Source organism: Panthera pardus, unplaced genomic scaffold (assembly GCF_024362965.1).
Source record: "Panthera pardus isolate Hobbes unplaced genomic scaffold, ASM2436296v1 HiC_scaffold_13, whole genome shotgun sequence".
NCBI lineage: Eukaryota > Metazoa > Chordata > Mammalia > Carnivora > Felidae > Panthera > Panthera pardus.
In genome coordinates this window covers 7,512,663-7,533,092 of record NW_026526688.1, presented here as the reverse complement: position 1 = coordinate 7,533,092, position 20,430 = coordinate 7,512,663, and the positions used below count along the sequence as shown (strand labels likewise).

The window sequence follows — 20,430 nt, the reverse complement described above, 5'->3', positions numbered from 1 at the left end:
TCTCCAGCCCCCCACATATGTTCTGTGTTTTGTTTCTTAAGTTCCACATATGAGCAAAATCATACGGTATTTGTCTGTCACTGATTGACTTATTTCCCTTACTATAATATGTTCTAGCTCCACCCACGTCATTGCAAGTGGCAAGATTTCATTCTTTTTGATGCCTGAGTTAAAGTCCATGGCATATATGTACCACCTCGTCTTTATCCATTCATCAGTCAATGGACCTTTGGGCCCTTTCCATACTTTGGCTATTATCAGTAGTGCTGCTGTAACCAATGGGGTGCATATACCCTTTCGAATCCATATTTTTGTATCCTTGGGGTAAATACCTAAGAGTGCAATTGCTGGATCATAGGGTAGTTCTATTTTTAGTCTGTTAGGGAACCTCAGTACTGTTCTCCAGAGTGGCTGCACCAGTTTGCATTCCCACCAACAGTGCACGAAGGTTCCCCTTTCTCCACATCCTCACCAACGACACTTGTTGGTTCTTCTGACAGGTGGGAGGGGGTATCCAATCATGGTTTTGATTTGTACTTCCCTGATGATAACTGATGTTGAACATCTTTTCATGTGTCTGTTAGCCATCTGGATGTCTTCTTTAGAAAAGCATCTATTCATATGTCTTCTTCCCATTTACTGGCTTGTTTTTTGGGTGTTGAGTTTGGTAAGTTCTTTATAGATTTTTGGATACTAACCCTTTATCAGATGTGTCATTTGCAAATGTCTTCTTCCATTCTGTAGACTGCTTTTTAGTTTTTTTGATTGTTTCCTTTGCTATGCAGGTTTTTATCTTGATGAAGTCCCAATAGTCCATTTTTGCTTTTGTTTCCCTTACCTTTGGTGACGTGTCTAGTAAGAAGTTGCTCTGGCCCAGGTCAGAGAACTTGCTGCATGCGTTCTCCTCTAGGATTTTGATAGTTTCCTGTCTCACATTTAGATCTATCATCCATTTTGAATTTATTTTTGTGTGTGGTGTAAGAAATTGGTCCAGTTTCATTGTTCTGCATGTTGCCATCCAGTTTTCCCAACACCATTTGTTGAAGAGGCTGTCTTTTTTCTATTGGATATTCTTTCCTGCTTTGTCGAAGATGAGTTGACTGTACAGTTGTGGGTCCATTTCTGGATTTTCTATTCTGTTCCATTGATCTATGTATCTGTTGTTGTGCCAGTACCATAATACTTTGATGACTGCAGCTTTGTAATACAGCTTGAAATCTGAAATCGTGATGCCTCCAGTTTTGTTTTTCTTTTTCAGGATTGCTTTTGCTATTCAGGGTCTTTGGTGGTTCCATACAAATTTTAGGACTGTTTGTTCTATCTCTGCAAAAACTTCTGGTGGTATTTTGATAGGGCTAGCATTAAATGTGTAGATTGCTTTGGATAGGATGGACATTTTGACACTGTTTGTTCTTCTAATCCATGAGCATGGAATGGTTTTCCATTTACTTGTGTCCTATTGAGTTTCTTTCATGAGTGTTCTACAGTTTTCAGAGTATGGATCTTTCCCTCTTTAATTAGGTTTATTCCCAGGTATCTTACCGGTTTTGGTGCAGTTGCAAATGGGATCGATTCCTTGATTTATTTTTCTGCTACTTCATTATTGATGTATAGAAATACAACAGATTTTATATTTACAACATTGATTTTATATCCTGTGACTTTGCTGAATTCATGTATTAGTTCTAGCAATTTTTGGTGGAGTGTTTTGGGTTTTCTCTATAGAGTATCATGTCGCCTGCAAATAGTGAAAGCTTGACTTCTTCCTTGCCGATTTAGATGCAGTTTTTTTTGGTTTGGTGTCTGATTGCTGAGGCTGAGACTTCCAGTAGTATGTTAAATAGTAATGGTGAGAGTGGATATCCTTGTCTTGTTCCAGACCATAGGGGAAAGGCTCTCTCACTTTCTCCCCACTGAGGATGATATTAGCAGTGGGTCATTCATAAATGGCCTTTATGACATTCAGGTATGTTCCATCTGTCCCTGCTCTGTTGAGCGTTTTTATCAAGAATTGATGCTATATTTTGTCCATTCTTTTTCTGCATCCATTGACAGGATCATATGGTTCCTTTTTTTTTTTTTTTAATGTAGTATATCGTGTTGATTGATTTGCAAATATCGAACCAGCCCTGTAGCTCAAGAATAAATCCCATTGATAATGGGATCAATGGGTGAATAATTCTATTAGTATACTGTTGAATTTATTTTGCTAGTACCTTGTTGAGGAATTTTGCATCCATGTTCATCAGGGATATTGGCCTGTAATTCTCCTTTTTAGTGGGGTCTTTGGTTTTATAATCAAGGTAATGTTGGCTTTGTAGACTAAGTTTGGAAGTTTTCTTCTATTTCTGTTTTTTGGAACAGTTTGGGAATAGGTATAACTATTCTTTAAATTGTCTGGTAGAATTCTCCTGGGAAGCCGTCTGTCTGGCCCTGGACTCTTGGTGGTTGGAAGATTTTTGATTACTGATTCAATTTCTTTGCTGGTTATGGGTCTGTTCAAATTTTCTATTTCTTCCGGTTTCAATTTGGTAGTTTGTGAGTTTCTAGGAATTTGTCCATTTCTTCCAGATTGCCAAGTTGGCATATAATTTTTTATAGTATTCTCATGATTATTTGTATCTCCCTGGTGTTGGTTGTGATCACTCCTCTTTCATTTGGGTCCTCTCTCTTTTTGATAAGTCTGGCTAGGGGGTTCAGTTTTGTTTATTCTTTCAAAGAACCAGCATTTAGTTTCATTGATGTGTTCTGTTTTTTTGTTTTTTTCCCTATATTGTTTATTTCTGCTCTAATCTTTATTATTATCCTTCTTCTAATGGCTTTAGGTTTTATTTGCTCTTCCTCTTCTAGGTCCTTTAGATGTAAGGTTATGTTGTGTATTTGGATCCTTTTTTCTTGAAATAGGCCTGAATTGCAATATACTTCCCACTTAGGACTGCCTTTTGCTGCATCCCAAAGGTTTTGGACCCTTTTCATTTTCACATGCTTCCTTGTATTTTTTTTTATTTCTTCTTTAATTTCCTGGTTAACCCATTTTTTCTTTAGTAGGATGTTCTTTATTAACCTCCATGTATTTGAGGGCTTTCCAAATTTTTTCTTGTGTTTGACTTCAAGTTTCATAGCATTGTGATCTGAAAATATGCATACTTTGATCGTGATCTTTTTGTACTTGTTGAAGGCTGATTTGTGACCCAGTATGTTTCATGTGAACATGTTCCATGTGCACGAGAAAAGAAGGTGTATTCTGCTTTAGGATGAAATGATTCGAATGTATCTGTTAAGTCCTTCTGGTCCAGTGTGTCATTCAAAGCTATTGTTTTTTTGTTGATTTTCTGCTTAGATTTGTCCATTGCCATACGTGGGGTGTTAAAGTCTCCTTCTATTATTATATTATTGTCAATGAGTTTCTTTTTTTTTTAATTTTTTTTATTTATTTTTTTTTGTCAATGAGTTTCTTTATATTTATTAGTAATTGATTTATATATTACGGTGCTCTCAATTTGGGGGCCTAAACTCAAACTGTTAGATCTTCTTGATGGATAGACTCCTTAATAATAATACAATGCCTTTCTTCATTTCTTGTTACAGTCTTTGTTTTAAAATCTAGTTTGTCTAATAGAAGTATGGCTACTCTGGCTTTCTTTTGATGTCCATTAACATGATAAATGGTTCTCCATCCCCTCACTTTCAATCTTCAGGTGTCTTTAGTCTCTTGTAGGCAGCATAAAGATGGGATCTTATTTTTGTTTTTTTTTTTACCCATTCTGCTACCCTATGTCTTTTGATGGGAGCACTTAGTTGATTTACATTCAGAGTGATTATTGAAATGTATGAATTTAGTGCCATTGTGTTACCTGTAGAGTTGGTGTTTCTGGTGATGTTCTCTGGTCCTTTGTAGTCTTTGTTGCTTTGTGTTTTTTTTGTTTTTTTCTTCTTTTTCCCTCCAAAGAGTTCCCTTTAAAATTTCTTGCAGGGCTAGTTTAGTGGTCACATACTCCTTTAGTTTTTGTTTGGGAAACTCTTTATCTCTCCTCCTATTTTGAATGATAGCCTAACTAAATAAAGAATTCTTGGTTGCATATTTGCCCCATTCAGTACATTGAACATTTCCTTCCACTCCTTTCTGGCCTGCCATGTTTTTGTGGACAGATATGCTGCAAATCTGATCTGTCTTCCCTTGTAGGCTAAGGACTTTTTTTTTCCCTTGCTGCTTTCATGATTCTTATCTTTGTGTTTGTGATTTTTGACTTGACTTTTATGACTTGGCGACGATTGGCTTTTGTTGAATCTAATGGGAGTTCTCTGTGCTTTTTGGATTTTGATATCTGTGTCCTTCCCCAGATTATGGAAGTTTTCAGCTATAATTTGTTCAAAGAAACTTCCTACCTTTCTTTCTCTCTCTTCATCTTCTGGGACTCTTATGATGCGAATACATTTTTAATGAGTCACTGAGTTCCCAAAATCTGCCTTTGTGGTCCATGACCTTTTTTACCCTCTTCTTTTCAGCTTCATTATTTTCCATAATTTTATCTTCTGTATCACTGATTTGCTCCTCTGCTTTGTCTATGCTCATTTTTATGGCCTCCATTTGGGATTGTATCTCGGTTACAGCATTTTTAGTTTTGGCATGACTAGATTTTAGTTCTTTTATCTCTGCAGTAAGGTATTCTCTAGTGTCTTCTATGCTTTTTTCACGCACAGCTAATATCCTTATAATTGTTGTTCTAAATTCTAGTTCAGACAATTTACTTATATATGCATTGATTAAAATATCTGGCTGTCCTTTCTTCCTGTTCTTTCTTTTGAGGTGAATTCCTCGTCTTGTCATTTTGGAGAGAAAGAAAAATAAAGCAAAATAAAACAAAAAGTAAAAATTGAAGACAAAAAAAATCTAAAAAATACATGAAGTTAGATCCTAGGTGTGTTCTGATCTGCTTGTTACAAGAAGCTTGATAGGAAAAAGGTAGGAAGAAAGAAAAGAAAAAACTAATAAAAATATATCCAAAATAAAACAATTTAAAAATGATAAAAAATAAGATTAGAATGCTCTTTTTGTATCAAAAAATAAAAAGAAAGACAAAAACAAAAAGAAACAAACAGAAAAACCCCAAAGGATGCTAGATCTTTTTTCCTCTAGAGCTGAAGCTTTGCGCCAGTCTGATTCGTAGACTTGGTGTGGACTAGGTGTTTCTGCTGGTCTTCTGGGGAAGGGGCCTGCTGCTCTGATTTTCAGGTACAATTGCTCTCCTGGAGATGTGTCTTCAGGGTGCTGGGTGGGGGCAGGACTTGGTGTAGCAGCTCCGTCCTCCACTTGGTGGTGCTGTTTAGCTCACCAAGATGGATCAAGCTGGTGGGTGCGGGAGAAAATGGTTTCTCCCCATTCTCTTGTTCTCTCAACTCAGGAGCAGGAAGTGTACACCACCCCTCTTCAGTAAGCCCTCACAGACGCGCAGCGATGCCACCTGTGTCCCTGGTTTCCGTCATATCCCCACCTTCACCCCGTGTCCAACCTGTCCACCTGCCAAATAGTGCGGCGCTGCTGTGTTTTAAATCAGGTGCGGCTGTGTTTCAAAACCCCATACTTCAGAGACCCCCACAGCACAGACCTGCACTGATCTTCTGGGGACAGTCACGATGACTTGCGGCTGGTGGTGCCAGTTTGTCACAGAAGACAGCCGCAGGATCATGCAGTGGATCAGAATTTATTGTAAATCACAACACACAGCTGGCACCCGGGTTTGCATACCTCTCTTGGCTTCTTTGTTTTGGATGTTGCCTGCTGGGTCCTGTGTCCATTGAGAGGCCGAATCACCTCTCCCAGATGCACTCGAAGCAGCCAAACCGCTTCTCCCCATGTGATCCTGGGGATCCTCAGGCCTCCTGCCGTTGGGGCTCAGCTCTGCTGTCCCACTGCTCAGCTCCCCAGGTGCGAATCTGGAAATGTCACAGACCTCCGAAACTTAGGAATGTGTGCTCCACTGTTTCTGGAAAACTGGTGGTGTTGTAACCCTGTCCTTTTTCCTTGTCTGAGGTTTTGGGGAGTAATTTTCTTGAGCAGTCCCTTGTGTGTTTTCCCTCTTACGCGCCCCCCCCCCCCTCTTTTTCTTTCCCTCTCCCTCCTCTCCCTACTCCCACCGAGACCAGGGCTTCTTTCCCTGGGGAGCACCTGCAGCTCTTTTCTCCCACGAATTCTATGCAGTTCCTTCCTTCCATGGGTCATTTTTCTGGTTTTTAGATGTGCAGGTTTGTTCTCTGAGAGTTATGATTGATTTCTTGGGTGTTCAGAATGATTTGATATTTATCTAGCTGTGTTCCAGGGAGGATGCGTGCTTAGGGTCTCCCCACTCCTCCACCATTTTACTCCATCATTTTCTGTATTTTCTTAAGACAATAGATTTTTGAACTCCTAAGGTATTATCGTAACAGCAGTATTGGCGCAGTGATTTTTATTTATTGAAAATAAGATAATAGCAAGAACAAAATTCACATCTACTTAATTTGATCAAGGAAATTTGCTTTTCACAGAAATAACAGGCACAAAAGAAAAGTATAAATTCTGATGTATGTTTTAAAACAATTTTACGAAACCAAATTTAAAAGTTGTATTTTTATTGAGCTCTCTAGAGAATGTTCAAGCATTTATATGTACTTGTCCGTAGCAAATGCTTTCTGGATGAAAAGTCATCGCTATATAATAATATTTTACTTAAATCTTTCTGTATCTAAAAACAAAGCCCAAGAATTTTCATGGTAAAACACTTAGGAGAATCTGCTGTTTACCCAGCATTCGCTCTACAGCTGTCCCAGATAGAACTGCCTCATCATATGCACACAGGCACCTGCACAGACTACGGACATGGGGGTCTCCAGTTTAATACTGCAGTCTGGCAGGACTGTCTACAGACATGGACGGCAGATAATTCATCAGCCGGTGCCTAAGTGAGATACCTCCCCCCATCTCCCAGCCACTTTCTGAGGACCAGTTGGACACCAGCCCTGGGCCAGCCCTGTGGATCCCAGGAAGACCTCAGACCTTAAGTCTCTTCAGCTATTTCTTGTGGAGGTTGATACTGAAGTCAGTTTGCAAACCAAGCTGTGAATTAGAGGAGGAAAAAAAACCCACAAATTCCCCAAAGAGGACTTGCCATCAGCGCAGAGGGGGGTTATTCCACTGGGACGTAAAACCCCAGGATCCTGAGCCTGCGCTCTGGAGTGGAGCCTTCGTCGTCCATAAATTAGTCCCATCCCTTTGCGTTTCGTTTGAAGGCTAAAAGTGTTGTTTCTGGTAGAAGGGCGGAAGGCGAGAATAGTGCCGCCAAAGCACTAAGGTTTAGTCCTGTGTTGATAGATCTAAAACAGAAGGCTTTGTTTATATGAATTGTTCTCTCACTACTTTTAACATGCATCGTATCTCTCCATATCCCATACAGTTTATGGGGACCCGGGGACAATAATGAGCCAAGCCAAGTGTTTTCGCTGTCCTCAGCTCACACAGCTCTGAGAAGGAGACAGTCAAGGTGGCAGTTGCAGGGAGGTGTCCTAAATGCCCTCCTGGGATAATGGGGAGGTTTGGCACCAACATTAGACTGAATGTTCAGGGAAGGGGATCCCATCTCCCAAAGGGGTATGATATGTAATCAGATTCTTAAAGGGGAAGTTCAAGAATGCCAAGTGGGGGATGGGAAGGAAGTTCTAGTAAAAGGGCTGTGCACGGGTGAGACAGTAAAGCCAGCTGGCCTGTGGCCCATGAATGAGACAAGTGCCTGTGAGGCAGATGATTTCAGTTCAACCAGGGATGAGTGAGTGATGAATCTGGCCGTGTCTTATGGTGACCTGAATCCATATTAAGAATCTGTCTTTAGCTTATTGGCCACTGTGTCACATTTTCAGGGTTCTACTCCTACATCAGGATCCCTGGTGTACTTGTCAAAATGCAGACTCCCAGTGTCCACCCCAGACCAAAGGGAAGACTGTGACTGGTGTTAGTCAGGAGCCCCATAAGTTTGGTGCTCATGTCGGGCTATTGTCTTCCTCACTGCTGCACTGTGGCTATTTAATTTTTTTTAATTGTGCTCAGAAAGTGCTATCATGGCATTGTCAGCACTTTGTAGAATATAAGGTAGCTTGTTTCTTTACTGCTTCCTCTGTGTTAACGGTTTGCTGTTATTTACTGGGCTCTATGTCTATAGAAGATCAGTCTATCTGGAAGACCATGAAAAAAGACAAATACACGTGGGAGACGCAGATGTAAAAACATGGGCTCAGGGAGCTGTGGAGAGTGGTTCACATTTGGATCCAAAACCCTCCGCGCCACGTACTCCTGCCTACTTAGCTGCAGCTGGCCTTTGCTGCTCCCGATACAAGTAATTACAGCAGTGACTCAGTGTGAAAACGTTACACTCATTAACCCATTTTTACCTCTCAATAGTCCTATGAGGGAGTAAAGGCCATCTCAATTTAACCATCACCCAGCATGTGGGGGAGCCTGGCTGGGGCCCCAGCGGGCTGAGACCAGAGCCTTGGCCCTTGACCTCTGAACAGTTTGGCTCCAGCAGGACCTGGTTCGACGTTCTTTTGGCCTTAGGACACTAGCTTTTGATGGTGATGATAATGCCAGTGATACTGATGACAAGGATGAAAATGACAATTTTTTCTAAATCAAATGCTTGTATTTAAAATGTATACTGAATGATTTTTCTTCAAAAACAATCTGTTCTTTTGGATCTCGAGATTTCCCTGTATCTTAAGATATGTCCTACTTCTTTGAAACTTATTTTCAAAAACAAAGCACATCCTATTTATAGTAAAATAAGTAATGAAGCTACGTTATTTATTCTAGAAAGCCTTAATACTTTGAAGCTTGTAGGGTTTTACAGTTGTTAGGCATCAATCAACTAAATCTGATGAAGAGACCTATGCTGATTTGTTTTTCTATTTCCTGACAGTAAAATATATACACTCGGTAGCCAAATATATATTTTAAGCTCAAATGTTTCATTTATCTGGAGTCACCAGGATGCTCACAGCCTGAGAGATGTCACATGACGAGTCCTCTTGAAAATAAAGAGCAGCATACAGCTCTCGCATTAGCTTCTCTCCAGTGTTGCCTGTAACAACCCAAATCCACAAGATGGATGAAGACTGCTTTTGAGACCGTTAGAAGGATGATGAATTAAACTATGTAATCTGTTGGTGAAACAGACAACTATATCAGTGAAACACAACAGGGAGCCCAGAAGTATACCCACACAAATACAGTCAACTGATATTTGACAAAGAAATATAATGGAGAAAAAAAGCATTTTCAACAGTGAGAGGGCAGGTAATAATTGAAATTCATATACCAAAAAAAAAAAAAAAAAAAATCTAGACACAGACATTATACTTCTAAAAAATTATCTCAAAATATATAACATCTAAATATAAAACACAAGACCATACAACTCCCAAAGGAAAAAAATCAAGGTGACCTTGAGTTTGGCAATGACATTTTGGCTACAACATCAAAGGCATGATCCATGAAAGAACTGATAAGTTGAACTTGATTAAATACTTCTGCTTCAATACTGAAGAAAATGAGAAGACAGAGCCACAGCTGGGAGAAAATATTTGCAAAACACACATCTGATAAAGGACTTAACCATAATATAAGATATTCCTAAAACTCAACAATAAGAAAATGACCAACTCCATTCAAAAATTGGCAAAAGTGGGGTGGCTCAGTCGGTTAAGCATCCGATTTCAGCTCAGTTCATGCTCTCGCGGCTCTTGAGTTTGAGTCCCATATCAGGCTCTGTGCTGACAGCTCAGATCCTGGAGCTGCTTCAGATTCTGTGTCTCTCTCTCTGACCCTCCCCCCCAGTTGCTCTCTGTCTCTCTCTCTCTCAAAATAAATAAACGTTAAAAAGGGGGGGGGGGGAATCAAAAGATCTGAACAGCCATCTCACCAAAGAAGATAGAAAATAAGCATATGAAAGTATGTTCAACATCATGTCATTAGGGAAATACAAATTAAAATAAAAATGAGAGTACCACTGCATGCCATTAGAATTCTAGGGGAAAATCCAAAATACCAACACCACCAAATGCTGGTAAAGATACATAGCAACAGGAACTCTCCTTCATTGCTGGTAGGAATGCAAACTGGTACAGCTGCTTTGGAAGATAGTGGGAGGTTTTTTTTTTTACAAAACTAAACAGACTCTTACCATGTGATCCAGCAGTCATGTTTCTTGTTTATCCAAATGAGTTGGAATACGTAGGTCCACACAAAAACCTACACGTGGTTGTTTTAGAACGGCTTTATTTGTAATTGCCAAAACTTGGAAGGAACCAAGTTCCTTCCTTCAGTAGGTGATGGATAACCGTAGTATAGCCAAACTGTAGAAATTATTCAGTGGTAAAAAGAAATGAGCTTTTAAGCCAGTGAAAATGGAGGAGGTTTAAATGCCTGTTACTAAGTAAAAGAAACCAATCTGAAAAAGACATACTGTATGATCCCAACTATATGACATTCTGGAAAAGGTAAAACTATGAAGACAGTAAAACAATCATTGGTGGCCAGGGATTGGGTGGTGGGCAGGGATGAATAGGCAGAGTACAGGATTTTTAGGCCAGTGAAAATCTTCTGATGATACTGTAACAGTGGATACATGTCATTGTATGTTTTTCAAAACCAGTAGAATTTACAACACCAAGCGTGAACGCTAGTATAAAACTAAGGACTTTGGGTGATAATGATGTATCACTGTAGGTTCATGAATTGTGACAAATGTAGCACTCTGGTGGTATATTGATAGTGGGGAAGGCCGTTCTTTTGTGGGGACAGGAGGTATATGGGAACTGTCTGTATCTTATGCTCAGTTTGCAGTGAACCTGAGTCTAAAAAGTATTGTTAGAAACAAAAAAAAGCATCATCTTTTTTTCCTTAACTGCATCTATATGATTTACCTAATTAGAAAAAAAAACGCATGCCTCAATTAGATTTATATTGACTGTCATCCAGACTGGCCAGGGTATGTCTTTTGGTTTACGTTACTGATGACGTTGTCAACTGCTTATAAAGACGGATCACCATCAAAAGAGTGATCTGTCTAGAACTAGAAAGAAACTCTGAGGGTCTTTGTGTGGTGGCTGCATCCTCAAAGAGTTGGCTTTGTTAGCTTTTCCATCTGTTTGGGTCTGGGGAAGTACTGGAGAGAATTTATACCAGAAAAGACTGACTCCTGTATTTCAGAGAGGAATTTATAATCAGAAAATGATGGTTTATCTGACCACAGGCATTTGGGGGGAGGTTTCCTTACTGTGGGCATAGAATTTCTCTGTTTTCATAATTCAGATGTAACGATCAGAGGGGACTTGCCTAACTCTACCATTCATAGGTGCGTTTTTCCGCATTTAGACCATCGAGAGGACAGCATAAGTAAGTAAATATATAACAACAAATTTCATGAGGGACCTGAAAGGGCAGCAGTTCTGTTTAAGTCAAGGCGGAGGGCAAGGGAGAGGCTTACTCTGGTTGGAGTTTAGTGAAAGTGTCTCTGTATAATTGAGATGCAGACTGAAACTGGAGGAGGAGGAGTATGGGGCAGGACGTTCGTGAATGGAGGTGGAAATGAAGAATGACACCAGTGGCCAGTTTAGAAATAATAGCAGTGTGTTTGTCGGGTGGATGAAGGCATTTACAATACCAACACTCAGATGGAGCCATTAGCTAAGATTCAGACAGACGAGGAATACGTTTGATGTTTCGAGCGGTGGAGTTACTGTCCTGGGAAATATTTCATTTTAGGTGTATGTACGTTTGCAGGCAGAGGTGATCATTCAGAAATGGAATCCAGACAAGAAATTGGTTACTTTCAATTTAGGGACAGCAACAGAAAAAATGTGGAGCAGTTGAAGAAATGCGTGAGCCTACCAGGACATGGTACAAAAGGAGAGCAGGAGCTCACGTGAAGTCTCGAGACATTCCGACAGGATTGAGGAATTCTTTGCAGAGGACATGGGAGAAGGACCGATTGTGGAGGAGACTTAAAGTGTCGGGTAACGGCAGCAAGATGTTCAGAAAAGGAGGTCAGGGTTTAACTCCTCCTCATTTCCATGTAAGGATTTATTTATGGAGACAGTGATATTAACAACGTGTACTTACAAAGTAATCATTGGTGGTCTTTGTAAGTCGGAGGGAGGGGACGACGTGAGTGAGGGACACCAGCACTTCCGGTTCGGCTCTGAAGGGAGGATGGAAGGCCAGGGGCTGGAGAGAAAATCCGTCCAGAGGAGATTTTTGCTTCAAGTTACGAGAGAGATAATGAGCGTCAATGAGGAGATAGGTGATTGTGGAGAGATGGACATGTTTTGGGGAAAGGAGAGTTCATAATATAGTTCTGAACAAAACAGGAGAAAGGAATTCAGTTGGACACACTGGCCTTAAAGGCAACAGGACTTCAATTTGATAGAAAAAAATAACCAGTGGACATGAATGTAGGACTTGTGGGGAAAACTGAGGCAGAATGTCACTGTATGTAAATTCATCTCTGTTATAGGTTGAGTTTTGTGTTCCCAAAAGTCAAATGTTGCAGTCCCAACCCTAAGAATGTATTTGGAGATTGGGCCTCACAAGTGGTAACTAAGGGAAAATGAGGTCAGTGGGGCGGGCTCGGAGTCCGTTTGACTGGTGTCTTTGCAGGAAGAGGGACTGATGTCACCGATGTGTGCCAAGCAAGAGTGTGGAGACACAGGGAGAGGACAGCTGTGAGCACACTGGGTGGGGAGGCCTTGGTCTCGTGCAGCGGCCAGATTCATGAGAAAATACACTTCTGTTGTTTAAGCCCCTCGGTTGGCGGTACCGTGTTACAGCAGCCTGAGCAAACTAACACAGTATTGTAGTAGGGAAGAATCGTGTCTTTTGAAAGGGGAGAACGTGTAGATTGAAGAGCCTGCAGATTTGAAGTATTTATGGAGCGTGGAAGAATGATTCACTTCTCCAAGGTAGAGATGCCAGACAGGTTGGAAAAGCCCTAGGAGTGGTGGTGCTGGTGTTAGGCAGGGATCGGCTTCTTTGCCACGTGGGTCACATTTGGCCACAGAAAAGGCAGGTGCACGGAAGTCACCTGCTGTCGGTTCCCGTGCACACAGACCTGAGTGTGGGGTGTGTTTCTTGAAAAAGTAGGAAGAGGGCGTTGTAGTAACAGCGGAGGGCTTCTCATTAAGTCAGAACTGACATGATTTTCCAGGTTAAACGCAGGCATGGGGTGTGATTCTTAAGGATTGAGCATGGGAGACAGGCAGAGCAAGATTAAAATACAGAAAGTGTTTTGAACCTCTTCTCTTCGGGTTTTTTGTTAAATTAGCAAATCAATTAAAATCACCAGTTTATTGTGAGGATTAAATAAGTGGATCATGTAAATATCCAAGCAGAGTCACATTTGATACAAATTTCCTTTTTTTCCCTCTTTTTCTGGACCTCAGGTACAAATGGGTGAGTTATCCTATTTTTGCTTATGACACATTGTCGTCATTTTCCCATGAAATACATTTAATTATTATTGGTATTTTAGGGGAGAATTTACAGTTTATAAATGGCTTTCTCACTCTGTCTTTCACACACATTTGTGTATATACGTAAATGTGCATGTACGTATACGTGTATGTGTGTGTGTGATGCAGGATAGTGCAGCTAATGAAGATTCATACAGAATCGGATTTCAAGGGCTTGTGCTACCACTTAGCTAAAATAATCAAAGAGTAGCTAGATATCCTCCTGAACCCCAGCCATTCCAAGTTACCTGAATGTCCTTGACCTGGAGGGTTGGGACAGTACATAACAGGAACGCTCTGAGTCCTATACTCCTCCTTTCTGATGCAGGGGAGCAGAATGAGTGCCACTGATCTCTCCAAATGGAGTAAGTCCTTGAATTGAGTAATCCTATCATAAAACAAACTTAGTTTTTTGACATCCACATCTGGGAGGGGCAGATCGCAGAGGTGGAGCTGAGGGAGAGCAGAAAGGCAGTGTGGCTCCAGAAGGTTGCCATGGATGCTGGACAACCACTGCTTGTGTAGGAGAATGAGGAAATCTGAGAAAGTCGAGTATTTACCTCCAGATGGAAATCAAACTCGACATGCGGCCGAAGTCCAGGATCCCCACGCTCTGGAGTCACAGAGGGAACTGAAGAACTCTGGATGCCGTGGGCCGATTGCCATATACACTCAATACTTTCAGTGGTCTTATCCTGAGACATCTATATTTGTATGTTGGTTTTTTTTTTGGTTTTGGTTTTTGTTTTTTTAGCAACTGTAGTCAGTCTTCTTAACTTTAGACCACGGGAGAGGAGGCGAGTCCTCTGCATTTCTTGTAGAGTGCGCTGCAGGTTGGTGGGGCTGGGTGGGAGTGTCACATCCAGGTGAAGGTTTAGGGCTTCATGACAGTTTAGACTGGACATTATGTGCAGGACTGCATCTCATGGCTTCTTTCTCCGTCCTCAGCTTTGCCTGCTTAGTGCTTGGACTGCCAGTGAGCGAGGACCCAGAGAAAGACACCTGCACCTGGGTTATTGGCAATGCAGCCACTGGTGAGTGGGGATCACCTCTTTCCGCTTACACCCTTGTGCCATCTGACGGGCGGGATTTTCCCATTGGCACAGATATTCCAGGTACAGTCAGGAAGTATTCAGGGATTCGAGCTCCAGTGAAATTTCCCCAGGACTCTGGGATGGTTCTAATGGGTCAGGAACTCCTCAGTAACTAATAACCTTTCCACCTCACACTAGTTTACTCTCGCCTCCATTAAGCTTATGTATTTACAGAAAAGAAGAAAGAAGTTTTCTTTCTCTAACTTAGTCCATATCCTTACCGGGAAATGATTCACTCACTGATCACGCTGTTGGCTATAATGGTCCTTTGTAAAGGGTTGTGATGAAGAGATGAGCCAGGAGGGCAACACTGTAGTCCAGTAGGGAGGTGGGTTCTGACAGTCCAGTGTTACAGGTCCTGGTTGGGGTCTTTGGGTGTGAAAGGAGCACGAGAAAAGTTTAGGCCAGAAAAGGCATGAAGAGTCACTCATTCTGTCTAGTTTTAAAGTTTTGATAGAGTGTATTTGTACTTTTGGAAACTCTTAAAAAGAGAACTAACTTTTCACTATCATTCATGTTCCCAGTCACACATTTTGCCTTACTGTAATTAATTAACCTTTTAAGAAAATATTTCTTAGTTGCAATTAGTGTATAGAGAGTATTATTTCCATAACTGTGGCTATATACTCAGGACAAGGGAGTCGAGTACAATTTAAGATCCTGCAGAAACTTTTTAAGAATTAAATAAACCAAAACCAGTCAAGAGACTTCTGTTATCCTTTAGCAGAAGGACCAGATAGGAGACGGTGATAACTGGTGTCTGAGGTCCCAGAGAAGATTGGGATTGGGAGTCCTCGTGGCACAGAACCGGTCAGGCCAGGACTGTCCCCCAGCACAGCCGTCTCAGAGGTCCCTGGCTTTGCTGCTGAGCCTTCTGACCTTGTCCTTTATTATGAATATCTGCGTCCTATAGAGATGAGCGAGACGACACTATTTTTACCAAGTTCTTTATGAAACCTGTTCATTTTTGAAGAATGCTAGAGACAGTTTCAAGGTTCTTGGGACAATGTAAGGAGTAACAGGCAAATGGCTTACATTTAATACACGTTTACTTAGATAGGAAGAACTTCGTACATTAGTTTATCAGGTCTTCCAGTACTCGTAACAGTTTATTAAATGTTTACCTATGGGAATGGCGTCATGGTTTAAAGAGACAAGTCACGGTTATTGTTTGCCTTACAGTGAGTCGGTCAAGTTACTTGAAATTACCAGAAAGTGAGTTTTAGTTATTAATTTTCAAGTGCCAGTTTTATAATCACATATCAGAAACCATCATTACCAGTTTTTATTTTAGACTTTGTCTTTATTTTATGTATTTACTTTTGTAAGTAGGCTTCACACCCAGTGTGGGGCTTGAACTCACAATCCAGAGGTCAAGAGTCACCTGCTCTACTGACTGAGCCAGCCAGGAGCCCCTAGAAATACCAGTTGTTGTTGTTTTTTTTTAAGTTCCAGGTAATATTATGTCACGCTTCACATGATACCCCCTTATAAAGAAGTTTTATTGCTTCAGACTGGATGTATCTCTGTGATGAATCTGAAAGGCAGCTGCCAATCCGGTACTGAGAATGAGCTGACGGAACCCCACGTTCAGTTTGATCTTTCGACACACCCGGCACCTCCGCCCCCTTCCTCAGAGCTGTCAGCTCAACCCTCCTACTCTGGACGCCTGTTGGGAGTGCTCGGTCTAAACCGGAATATCCATGATGTTTCAGGAATCAGTGACATTTGAAGATGTAGCTGTAGACTTCACCCAGGAAGAGTGGGCCCTACTGGATGCATCCCAGCGAAAGCTGTTCAGAGATGTGATGCTGGAAAACATACGTCATCTGGTCTCCCTGGGTGAGTCTGCCAGTACGTATGTGTGTATCTGTACGTATGTATACGTATACAGATGGGTGGGTCGGGAGGTAGTCAGTCCGTCCGTCCACAGGGATCTGGAATAGCTTCGACATACCCACTCCACACTCTTCCCTGAATCTTTCATAGACCTTCCTTGAAAAATAAGTTATTTCTTTGTATTTTGCTCCATCTAGTTTGTCACCCCACTAGAATGTAATCTTAGCCACAATTTAATGTCTTTGTTGCTACTCAGTCTCTAACACAAAGAAAACCGGGAACTCAGTATTTCTGAATGTAGAAATAAGCTGATTAAACATTTTCTAAATAATTATTCTGCTCTAGTCACTGTGGCAAGAGTTGAAAGCAGACTAATGAAAACAATAGAACTTGGTTATTCTTGTAGAGCTTATGTTTATTGGTGTCTGTTTGAAAATAATATTCAACCCACTCTGGAGATATTCAGTGTGTAATGCAGACTGACTGACTGGCGTTCTTTGAGCTTTGGGCACGGACATCAGCATCCAGAGGTCTTCACTGTCGTGAACACACTGTCTGGATGTCAGTGTTCTTTTCTATCCAAGTTGTGCCTGGGGTGAACTTCAGTGTTGTCCTTGTCCTTCCTCAGTAGCCTGTCCTGGACTTGATGATAATTACTAGCTTCGGGGAAGGAGAGGACTTTTATTGGCACAGAATTCAAAATCCATGTACCTTTTTTTAATGACCAGGGTACCAACATTGCCAGTCAGATGTGATTTTCCAGCTGGAGCAGGGAGAAGAGCTGTGGGCTGAAGGAAGCGGATCTCTCCAAAGCCAGGGTCCAGGTGAGCCGCAGGGACCTGTGCTTAGTAGGCGATGTGCCTACTCAGTAGGGAGCATGTTCCTGGAAATGCCGGCTGAAGGTCTTGTCCAGTGAGGGATGCTTCCTAAAATGCGAGGAAGGACACTGGGGCAGAATTCTTCAGTTACCATTATTCCTCTCATGTGACAGGCACGGTTCATGTTTCCTCCTGCCACTGTCTTTTTTTGGCTTTAGGGAGAGCATATTCATGTACTTATCGCAGTTAAATTTTCACGCAGTAACTCACACTGCCTACCCAACTTCTCTCCCTTAGAATTTTTTTATAATTCAATTTGAAATCTTCACTTGCCAATTACTTAGTATTCCTGGAGTATTCCATCCCTTGATTTATTTGCCCCCGTCAAAGTGCTGATTTTTGAAACCTAATCCCATGGGTCTTGGTGCTTTTCAACATTTTCATTCCCCTAATGCCATTCGAAATATTTGTGTTTTTTTCAATTGTTTTAGGTGGGGAAAGTGCCCTTAAAGAACAAGACATGATAGCCCCACAGCGTATCAGCAGCAAGGACACATCTACGGTCATGCCAGAGGTGAGTTCCAGGGGTAGTCACCCAGCTCACTCAAAGACCTGGAAATAGGATGTTAGTAATTGAGCACAATAGCCTAATTTACATTAAATTGGGATTAAGCCTTTTGTTTTTGAGCAAAAGGTTTAATGAATCTGAGCTCAAATCCAAAACCTGAGATCTTTAAGAAAAAGTTTTTAAACATTGATCAAAAGTTCACAAACACTGATCATATGCCTAGTCTTTGAAACATGTTAAGGTCTCTAAAATCAGGTAATAAGCTCTGCGGTTGGGATGCTACAAAAGGGAAAATCTTCATGTATGCAGGGGAGTAACCTATCATGTGTATGCAAGTAATACTGAATTTTGATTGGAGACCATCACTGAACGATTTCTATTCCTATAGAGAAGGGAACGTATGGACACAGGCAAAGCTTTACCAACCTTCCACCTCTTTCCCCAAAGCAGAAGTCTCCTTCGCCAGAGGATCCCTTTGAATGCAGTGACTTGGAAGAAGATTTCACTCGCAGCTTCATGGTGACTCGGCGTCTGTTGACTCCCACAGAAAAGACCCCCTGTGTCAGTAAACAGTGTCAACAGTCCGCTAGTGAGTCGTACCTTAATCAACACAAGCACCTTCACACTAGAGGTAGATCATGTGAGTGCCATCTGTGTGGGAAAGCCTTTAGCAACTGCTCCAGCCTGAGGAGACACGAGATGACGCACACCGGAGAGAAGCCCTACGAATGCCGTCTCTGTGGGAATGCCTTCATTCAAAGCTCTGACCTTAGAAAACACAATCTGACTCACACCGGAGAGAAACCGTACGAGTGTCACCTGTGTGGGAAAGCCTTCAGCCAGTCCTCCAACCTCAGACAGCACGAGAGAACGCACACGGGGGAGCAACCGTACGAATGCCACCTGTGTGGGAAAGCCTTCAGTAAATGCTCTGCCCTCAGACGGCACGAGAGAACGCACACTGGGGAGAAACCGTACGAGTGCCACCTCTGTGGGAAAGCCTTCAGCCAGTGTTCCGCCCTGAGACGACACGAGGGCACCCACAACGGAGAGAAAATTAGGAATGCCTTCGGCAAATGTCCTGACCTCACATGACCCGCGTGGCACGACTGTCACGAAGGCGGGCGCCACGTCCACCACAGCGGTTAACACTGAAACGCGCCACAGGACTCGCACGTCGTTCGGTCTCATTCGTCGGACTCACGCAAACTTCTCTGGGAGAAATCCGCCGTGTGCCGTCCACGCGGCAAGACCTTCGGTCAGTGCTCCGACCGCAGGCGACACGAGCGCACTCACCCTGTAAATGCGAGGAAGGGACAGGTTAGCGGCCACGGCTCTCGGCCTCGGCACCTCCGCACGGGAGAAGCCCGAGGTCGGTAATCACCGTGCACGCCGCTCAGCGGGCACCGGGCCTGCGCCCAAGAAAGCTCAGTGAGGTCTGAGTAGACGCTCGCCCCAGATGGAAGAGGAGGAACGCTCTTGAGGAACACCAAAAGTCACTCCGCGGTGAAGACTCACGGGAACCCTTTGGCTCACAGAGAAGCCCCGTGGCGCGTGTGAGGACACAGACCCTACAGAGCAGTGTCACCAGCAGAGGAGAATCCAGTGGTCACTCCCTTCTTAGCCAACGTTAAAGTTCTTACCCTGAGGAGACATCAGTCGTGAAACCAAAGCGGAGGTAACTTCAGCTAGATTTCACATCAGAAAACTAAGTCGGGGGACAAAAACCTCTAAAAGAGCCTTTTGACGTAGAATTTAGCAAATAGTTCAGGATTTTGAGAAAATATTCACGGGGAAAATGTGGCATGTAATTGCAAAATAGTAAGGTGATCCGGGAATACTGAATGCAGAAGTTTGTAAGAAATTAAATTTTTTCAGTAGATTATTACTTGTAAATATTTAAACAATAAACCCTGTTGCTGAAAAATCTAATGTTGGTGAAGTTCTAGTTTTCTCTGCGCGGTTGTAAACGGGCTCGAGCCTGCACTCCTCAGTACGTGGGTGAGACTCAGCAGGACTCCGTGTCTCCCCCTTTCTCCAGCAGTTTTTTTCACACAGATCAGGTCCGCTCTTTCCAACGTGTCACCGTCAGCTGCCTCCTGCGCCCTGGTGGCACACAGCAGGGACACTCGGCCCGGCCCGGCAGGACCCTACTGGACATCAGTGTAAGCTGCAGGGTTGTCTCCTGCCTGTGCCCCTAGGCGACCACATGGGGCCAGGGAAACAGGCAGTGGTCTTTCCAGACCAACCACGAAGCTTCTTTGGGGGTAGGAGTTCAACCCACACCCATACCTAACATCTGCTCAAGTGAGTCCTGAGTTATGTGCCTACCTGCGCTCCAGAGCTACAGCCGTGTACCCCCAAACAGTCCTGCAAAGAAAACTAGTACCATAAAATCCCCTAACCTGTCAGACATCACAGAAGACTTTGGCATACATGTAACGTACTCTTCTCCAAACAAAATGAAAGTTCTCACAGGGGCCGTCTCCCCAGCTTTGGTCCCAGGCCCTGGAAATGCTCTGCCCTTCAACAAACCCTAATACTGGACCTAAACCTCAAGGGGGGATGTTCTCTT

At 42.4% G+C, this 20,430-nt stretch overlaps 1 protein-coding gene across 8 annotated transcripts in view; it reads left to right on the top strand.

Moving 5' to 3' along the window:
• Nucleotides 1-19,787, top strand: part of LOC109257856 (zinc finger protein 705A-like) — a 36,137-nt gene extending 16,350 nt beyond the window's left edge. For 5 of the 8 annotated variants that reach the window (XM_053900793.1, XM_019434243.2, XM_053900792.1 and 2 more), the window contains 5 exons: nt 14,485-14,570; nt 16,346-16,472; nt 17,198-17,293; nt 17,779-17,861; nt 18,303-19,787. In XM_053900793.1, coding sequence (XP_053756768.1) covers nt 14,559-14,570; nt 16,346-16,472; nt 17,198-17,293; nt 17,779-17,861; nt 18,303-18,950 — 966 coding nt within the window. In that variant the 5' untranslated portion in view covers nt 14,485-14,558 and the 3' untranslated portion in view covers nt 18,951-19,787. Of the gene's footprint in view, nt 1-11,867; nt 12,043-13,864; nt 13,902-14,484; nt 14,571-16,345; nt 16,473-17,197; nt 17,294-17,778; nt 17,862-18,302 lie in introns of all 8 variants that reach the window. The other 3 variants (XM_053900796.1, XM_053900794.1, XM_019434250.2) reach the window with 3 other exon arrangements.
• Nucleotides 19,788-20,430: the final 643 nt, after the last annotated feature.